This window comes from Hyalella azteca, unplaced genomic scaffold (assembly GCF_000764305.2).
Source record: "Hyalella azteca isolate HAZT.00-mixed unplaced genomic scaffold, Hazt_2.0.2 contig5817, whole genome shotgun sequence".
In the NCBI taxonomy this organism is placed as follows: Eukaryota; Metazoa; Arthropoda; class Malacostraca; order Amphipoda; family Hyalellidae; genus Hyalella; species Hyalella azteca.
In genome coordinates this window covers 156,009-164,781 of record NW_025935997.1, presented here as the reverse complement: position 1 = coordinate 164,781, position 8,773 = coordinate 156,009, and the positions used below count along the sequence as shown (strand labels likewise).

Below are 8,773 nucleotides of genomic sequence, written 5' to 3'. Positions count from 1 at the left end.
AGATTTGCAGTAATTATTTGGAAACGCAAAATACAATTACACTTGAGAGGTCCAGATGACGAAGAAAGTTAATACAACAGAGATAGGCACAACAATGGTAATGATATGTAAAGTCGCTGCCTACTAGAGTCAGACAACATCCGCAGACAGTTCCGCTTATACATTTTTCTCGGCAGTCTTCTTTCGAGGAGTGCGGCGGCTTGAAACCTAGTACACAAAACGAGGCCAATATCTGGCCCGCTGCACTGCTACTTACAAAATTTCTCATTGTTACTTACTGCTACGTACAAAATATCTTATTGTTACTCACTGCTACTTACAGAAGTTTTTATGTTTACGTACTGCGACTTAAAAAGTTCTTATTGTTACGTACTTCTTACAAAATTTTTATGGTTAGTTACTGTTAAAAAGAGAAAACTTCCAAAAATGTTATTGTTACTCACTGCTACTCACAAAAGTTTTTGATTACTTACAGCTACTTGAAATTTTTTTGTTGGGAAATACTGCTACTTATATACAACAGTTTTATTGTTACTTACTGTTACCTAAAAAATATTTCTTGCTAAGAGCTTATATTAGAAATAGAAACACAGCATAAAATGCAGAGGTCTATAAAAAGGCAGTGGATACATCAGGACACATTCCATTGCTTTCAATAACTCGTATTTTATTATTTTCCTCCCATTAGTTATAGAATTTCTTAAATTAACACTGATCCTGAAACTTTTTAACATTGAAAAAATAATAAAATACTCCTGTGTGTTCTAAACACGACAATTTTGCATTCAGCAAAGTCATTCTATTAAATTGATCAAGACTGAGAGATTTTTATGAAAGTGAATTACCATCATTTCAACTAGATTTTTTTTTGCTCGCGCATTAAAATCATACATCGCTTTGCTTGCAGCCATATAAGGCAATTTATGGTCTTGACACCTATGCCGTGTTAAGCTTTCATTTGAACTCCCACAGCCAATAAGAGAACCCGAGTGTAATCGTGAAATTTGCTGTAATTTTAAGAGAGTTCACATGCTATGAAGTGGTGGTTGTCACATGAAGAGGCAACAACAAAGAATTAGATACGCTTTAATCATTATTTTCATTTAAACGCGGTAAATTGCGCATTATGAAAAAATGAAATTGAACAAGCTTGTTATGCATTACCCGTTATATATTTTGTTGCGTGTACCATGCTTCTATTAGTATCATTCCTAATGACTTGCATTCGTGATTCTTACCCTTATGCTCATAACAATAATACGAAATGTCTCCTATAAATTGTGTTGTTAGAAACTTTGACTAAAAACTCATTTCTTCACAAAGCGGTTATTAATCCATACAATTTCATAACAACAAAGCGATTCTGTTTTTCCATCGTACGTGTATGAGAGGAGCCATACAGGAATGGGCTCACCGAATATCGGTGTGAAACCTAAACTTCGCAGCTTGTGGACGAGCCGCCAGTACTTCTGCTTTCTCACCGACGTATTTTCACTTGCGAAAACCGCTGAAAAAAAGAATCATGAAGGGCAAACCTCAGACAACTCATTGTTTTAGCACACAATTAGAAATAAAGTATCCTCACTTTTTATACGTGCTTTTTGAAGGATAAATAATTGAATTTTATCGTGATAAATCTATGTATAATTGAATTAATTCTGAGAAACTTAATCCTTGATCCAATTAGGACGACCTTAACCAAACAGGCAACCAGTCAATAATGTACTGATTTTGCCTTACAAATCAACTTTTGGCGGAAAATCAATGGAAATCTTACGATTATAAATAATTCTGATATAGCGGTTCATACAAAGCAAGCTGAGAAATTTAACTCACTTGGGTGTAGTTCCATGCCGATCTGCTTGATTCTGAAGAGTAGTTCCTGATCGTCGTAGAGCACGTTCTCTAGGAAGTCAATCTCGAAGCCCTCGATGTCGACCTTCAAGTAGTCGATAACTGAGTTCGTCTTGCCGATCTTTGCTAGGATGTCACGATAGGTGAGCACCTGCACGATCAATGAACAAACGATTAGCTAGCTCATCCTGTCGATCGTTGCTAGGATGTTGCGGTAGGTGAGGACCTGCACGATCAATGAACAGATGATTGGATAGCTCATCCTATCGATCGTTTCTAGGATGTTGCGGAAGGAGAGGACTTGCACGATCAAGGAACAAACGACTAGATAGCTCATCCTAGCGATCGTTGCTAGGATGTTGCGGTAGGTGAGGACCTGCACTATCAATGGTCAGACGATTTGCTAGCTCATCCTGTCGATCGTTGCTAGGATTTGAATGAACGTTTGAGGAGCTCGTCGTCTCACCGATCATTGCCGTGATGTCGTGGTTAGTGTGAAGCTAATTGATTAGTAAAGAGATTTCAACTTTTTTACGAACGCGACAACAGTTCAGCTTGTTACTTGTTACAACAAATTGCATGAACGTGAATGCTTAGTTCTTGTTACACGATTCAAATAACTATTCAGATATCATACATTTTTAATAAGGCTCAAAGTAACCAGAACTTTTACGTACTGTGAGAAAACTTGCTCCATCGCTAACGAATCTTTTTTAGTCTTACAACAAAAAATTATTAAGGCTCAAATAAGGCTTTTCTTGCCATTTTAGAGTCTAATGTAATTTTATGGGAAGGTTCAGGATCATCATTTTAGAGCTGTGAAAACGTTGCTGCTAAATTACACGTCCATTATAAGATCCATTTCGAACATAAATTCCGGCAATACCACACTTCACATTGCTCAATTTTTTGTAATATCCTTTATATGAGAAATCATAAGTGTATGATATTTTGGTACACCTCTACGCATAAACCTCTATAATATCATTTGTATTATACGTCGGTGGTAGCTCGCCTGACATTTAGCAGAGAATATTGACTTGGAGAGGAGAATATCGACTTCTTGGGTGACACCGCCGAGGCCCAGAGGGTAGAAGTGAACCCTCTTGCCTCGGATGTGCTCGGGGTCGCTCATGGTGGGGTCAAAGGAGTACACCTAAGGCAGGAGGAAATAATTTAAGTTAAGTTCATACAAACCTACACAGCTTGACTTCATCCATACAAACCGTTTGGTCAGTTTTAAATTGGAACAGTAGTTGTTTTGTAATGTTATAAGTACTTCAATTCCATGCATGCAGTGATTAATGTGCAAATGATTCATTTATTTTCTGGAAACCACCGAAAACCGTACGTTGATGCCATTTTAAATAGATTTGATTGAATATATTGTGGACAAACCTACACGAGATTGCCTTAGTAGCGGAAACTACAGCTAAAGAAGAATAAGAGTTGATGTGCTGAAAAATTCTGCTTTAATTGCAATCGCTGATGATTATTTTTTCTTATATATAATGTTGAAGCTCTTTGACATAGTTAAAGCTTCTTCTGACTGCAGTTAGATTATTCATACTGAAGCTTTACAGCCAAAATGAAACGTACAACTCATTGGCCATCATGAAAAGCCTTAAAATTTAAATGTAAATACAGGGACGTTGAAACCTATAGGCACGTTTAAGCCTCACCAGCAGTTCTATTTTCCGCCTTTGTTTTCTCAAATAAATTATCTGGGAACTTACATCACAGCCGTACTCCTCCATGGCGTCGTCAAAGCTCCACTCGTTGTTGATGCCGAAGGAGAGGACGGTGCAGGAGCCTGGAGTGGGCGCGACGCCCTCGTCCAGACACACTTTATAATTTCCGTCAGTTCCCACTATAAAATGATTGTCTTGGCCGCCAAATTGTTTCTGGTGGAATAATGGGGCCAACCTTAGAGAGTGAATTTGTTTCCAAGCCAAAAAGAAATAATTCTCACTCTCTATTCAAAGATTATGAAGACATTTGCAAAAAAATTTCCCATTTGCAAGAATTTTTCCGACATAATCATAGAAACTGCCACTAATACATGTCACTCATGCAGTCGTGCAAGGCGACGACAATGATTTTCTAGAGAATATTCCTCTCAGTGGTAACGCCGGCAAAACTTAACAAGATGGCCTACCAGAAATAATCGTTATAAATTACAACATTTTTCAATAATTTACGCCTGATAGATAATGCAATCATTTATTAGATTTACTGCTTTGCAAATAACCCTTTTTTTCATTTCAGACCCTCTCCAAAAAGTCTTTTTTCTAAGTTATTATTGCGTGCATGAAAAGAATCATATAAGCCCACAAAACCAGATTCAGCTTCAGACAGGCAATGTATATTTCATGTAAAAACTTTTATAATGGTAATTACAAAGCAATATTCACCACATTCCGACAAGCATCGACGGTTTCTCTGATGTAGGCGTAGAAGTCCGTCCAGCTCGGCTGAATATTTTCGTAATCCACGATGTATTTACCGCCATCGCCTGAAACGTTCATAGCTCATCTGACATTCGTCATTCTTAATTTCTTAAGATAAAATACTTGAAATTGCCTCATTGGAATGATCTGCTCAATTACTTGCTGGAAATGTTGTGAGCCAAATACTTTTTACGTATAAATGATATTGACTCACCTGGAATAGGTTGGAGGCCTTTTAAATTTAATACCGTGACGTTCCTGTCAGAGACAACAGAGCGTTAGAAATTAGTGTAACAAGGAGCAAGTATTTCTCGTTAAAAATGTTTTTTTTTCATTATTCATATGATATTTATTCATGAATGAATTTTCAGATGATTTGGATTGTGCCTAAATAATGCATTTCGTACAAATTCATTTATAGCTTCTAACACTGTTCCATTAGCACGTATTTGGCGATAATACTACTAATATTTATCCATTTCTAGTCCACCTATCGATCAAACAGGAGCGTTATTGAATATACTGTCATGGTTATCCAATATGGATTGAACAAACCTGAGGTCCAAGTCAATTCACACCATCAAAGAAAAAGTCCTTGCAAATGGTGAACATTTAAATGCTAACAAACCGGCGCATGTACGAGTTTAAACAAGTTAAAAATAAGCGCTATTAATTTTAAGTTAATATAGTATTCTATTATGTACTTTTTTAAATATTTCAGCGACTGTTGAGGCTCGAGCAATGGTTTGCGTCCCTTGTACCACGTCATGGTCATGCAAGTCTAATTAACCAGTTCAAGAAGTGCAAGAACTGCCCTTGAGCCCCGAACTGACGGCGTTTTTAGACACTGGTGGACTGGACAAGTTTTTTAGCTTCTGGTCCGGCCGAATCTTTAATTCTGCAGACCATGTTAATTTATGTTGATTAGTCGAGTTATTTTCGTATCATTTAAAATTCTCGGCAGCAGAAATTAGTTTCAATGTTTAGCTATATTGTTTGAGTCGCAAAAGTAGCAAATTCCTACTGAATTCCTTAGCAAAGCACGTATTGTGAAATATTGAAATTCAGAACTAATTAAAATTAATCGCCTGAACCTTCGAGCGGTCAACATAAGAAGGAAAGTACGACGGTTTTTATATGCATTCCTGAGTCGGGGTATAAATCTGTTCAAAATCCATCCAATCAATTTATAGGCACATTTTGTCATCTTTTCACATACTTAGTTTCTTTAATTAGGACATTTTAAATATTTAAAAACGTAATTATTAGGTAAATTGTCAACAACAGTCAATTAAAATGAATTGTTTGGAATGATTTCACCTATGAGATAATTGCGGGATATGAATAATGAATAATCCAAGTGACTTGCCTGCTCATTCTACAGATAGGCGAGAGATGAGTTACCCTGAGGTGAGTTACCCTGAGGTGAGTTACCTTGAGGTGAGTTACCCTGAGGTGTTACTCTGAGGTGAGTTACCCTGAGGTGAGTTACCCTGAGGTGAGTTACCCTGAGGTGAGTTACCCTGAGGTGAGTTACCCTGAGGTAAGTTACTCTGAGGTGAGTTACCCCGAGGTGAGTTACCCTGAGGTGAGTTACCCTGAGGTGAGTTACCCTGAGGTAAGTTACTCTGAGGTGAGTTACCATGAAGTGAGTTACCCTGAGGTGAGTTGCCATGAGGTCAGTTATCATAAGGCGAGTTTAAATCACATAAAATTCACAAATACCCCAAGTATGCCGGCTTATCATCCCGGTATATTGGCACGAGTTGCGTCAAATAAATGTGATAAATTGCCCACAATGAAAATTGTTAACGTCAGCATTACTCACGGATCTTTGATGCAGTATTTATAGATCAAAATCGTGGATAAAACTAACGATGCCACCGTGAGCACCGCCATTAGTTTGAAGTCGTTGTCGAACTGAAGACGAGTTTTGAGACGCACAAACAGACGCTGGTGACTACTGCTGCTCTTTGATTCTTTCATGATGATGATTTTCCAGATGCGTACGAAGAAAACTGATGTAAGAGTTTAGTTTCTACGTACAACCTGCCACTTAATGAATCAGAAAAGGAAGAGAAGGTTAAAATAAGAAGTGGAAAAATGCAGTAATCTATAAGTGCCGAATTCTTATTGAGGTACGTCATTCCGTACAAAATTATGCATGTTTTTCCAATGCATATGAAAATGTAAGAACTTCCTATGTATATGCAATGGAAGTTTTCGTTGTCCACGTTATCGTACAGATTAATCGAACATATCACAAAACCCCATATATATTGTTCCCATTCGCTGCTAACTGGTAAAATACCTTGAACAAATAACTGAGCAGTGCATTATAAAATCAATAATTTTTCTGGCAAGAAATATCTCAGACCAATAAAAGCGCTGCCACAACTTGAATGGGTTCTTCCTTTCATCAGAGCTCGAAGATCAATCAACAGATCGAAGGAAGATATGCACGCCTCTCGGCAAGAGACGTTCTCGCGTCATTCTGTGATGGTAAAATATTGGTCATAATGACATAACGCTTCACAGGAATATCCTATCAATATCTCTAAATTGCCGATTTTTCTTGAAATTACCATAATTTTATTTTAAAAGTTATAGAGATAATAAAATTAACAAAAAATGTTTTGCTTTTTGAATTGATGGCCTTCCCTGATGGTTTTAAATTTAACGTCGATGAACAAAAATTTTTAGTTGTCTCAAAGATGTGCAAAATTCAGCTCCCGTATCCTAGTTTTATTCATCCATATAATATAAAAAATCTCGCTACTCACTGCAGTGAGTGACAGCGCATTTTCTCGTCGACGAAAACGAGAAGTCACGGTCGGACAGACGGACGGACGGACAGACGGACATGGCGAGCACAATAGTGCATTTTTTCCATAAATGAGAAAATGCGCTAAAAAATATAAAGAAATTGAGATTGCGTCCGCGACAAGTGAAAAATTATTATGTCAATAAATATGATACGGCAAAATAATCGTTAACTTCTCTAATCTGCAACGGTCATGTATGTTAGCCCCATTTTTTAGAGAAAAGATTTTGTAAATATATAGAAGATGCTATGCACTGATAAATAAATGCATAATGTATCACACCGTTCGTAAGCGCAACAAATTTATTTCCCAAGTCTTAAGTATTCATATAAATTAAATTATTGATTACAATTTTTGGAATTGGCGCAATTTGGTTGCTCGAAAAATCTGGAGTTAAATTTTAATGAGATCTGCTAAAAAACTTGATCAGCCTTTTATCAACTAGAAAATAGTTCCTCGAAAATATAATCAGTTCGGCAGACTTCTATATTACAAAATAAACTTGCGCCTAGATAAAAAATGTATTTACTGGGTGTTCCCGTGACTTTGCTTATACATAGTCATTACACAAAATACAATTTATGCACAGTCATTACACATATTACACTGAATACATGATATATTCTGCGAAAAGCTGAGCATATCGCTTGTCATTCTGCTGGTGTGTATTCACGTCAAGAACAAACATCATGAGCTGCGTGTTGTGCTCACCGACGCCCATGGATGACAGCAGTAAACTGTGCAAAATTGGATCCTGTAGCTTTTGAAGTTATGCGTTGTATGACCTTCGGCTGAGATCCAGGAAAATAAAGGAGGAACAGTAAAATAAGCAAGACTGTATCTGTGGAAGTTAAGCGTTATTTAACCTTCGGCTAAGATGCAGGAAAAAAATGGGGGAAATCCAAGTTCTCTGGTTTATCCAGGTAGTCAGACACTGAATCGACACTTCTCCGGACCCGCCTGCGGACTCAAACGCAAAAAAAAACTACACGCTCAACTTAACCACTCATAAGTCCTTCAAAACTGAACGAGATAATGTAAAGAATGTATCCAAGCGGGATTGTGTAAAATGTAAAATAAAATTGTCCAAGCGAGACCTACGAAAACAATTTAAATCAGTTGAATGCACTAAAAACTTAACTGGTAATGTATACATTGGTTATCACTTGTTCACTCAATTAAATATTCAGATTGGTCCGCAGGATCATGAATCACTGTCACAATGAGATTATATATGAAGATTAATTGGAGCGTTTTGGATGAATCAGGTTAATACACAAACATCGTTCAATTCAGTAAGAAACTCTAACCGGAATTTAACACCAAGAAGAAGAGTAAAGCAGGAACGTTATTTATTGTTCTTTTCCGTACTTCGGCCCTGCGTCGGGAGCGCAGCCGTGCACCACCAATTTTGTGCACCAATAAGCCCTGAATCGAACGCCTTGGATCTCTCCGGACATCCACCAATCAGCCGTGCACCACTCGGCTTTGTCCTCCTCCGGCCTTGACCACCACCTGCCGTGCACCACCAGGCCGCGGATCGAATCTGACATCCGGGCATCGTTAAATTACGTAATTTTACGTTCACCGCATCTGAGGTGAGGTTTCAGATAGCAGAGTTCTGTTCCAAAATTTATCGTCCTC

General features: G+C 37.6%; 1 protein-coding gene across 1 annotated transcript; it reads right to left on the bottom strand.

Moving 5' to 3' along the window:
- Positions 1–6,855, bottom strand: LOC108679257 (probable methyltransferase-like protein 24). Its single transcript, XM_018167851.2, has 7 exons — positions 6,133–6,855; positions 4,519–4,562; positions 4,269–4,369; positions 3,591–3,758; positions 2,870–3,010; positions 1,837–2,005; positions 1–1,507 (listed from the first exon to the last, which is right to left on the bottom strand). The coding sequence occupies exons 1-7, from the start codon at positions 6,288–6,290 to the stop codon at positions 1,308–1,310; spliced, it is 981 nt and encodes a 326-aa protein (XP_018023340.1). The 5' UTR covers positions 6,291–6,855; the 3' UTR covers positions 1–1,307.
- Between the last annotated feature and the right edge of the window lie 1,918 nt (positions 6,856–8,773).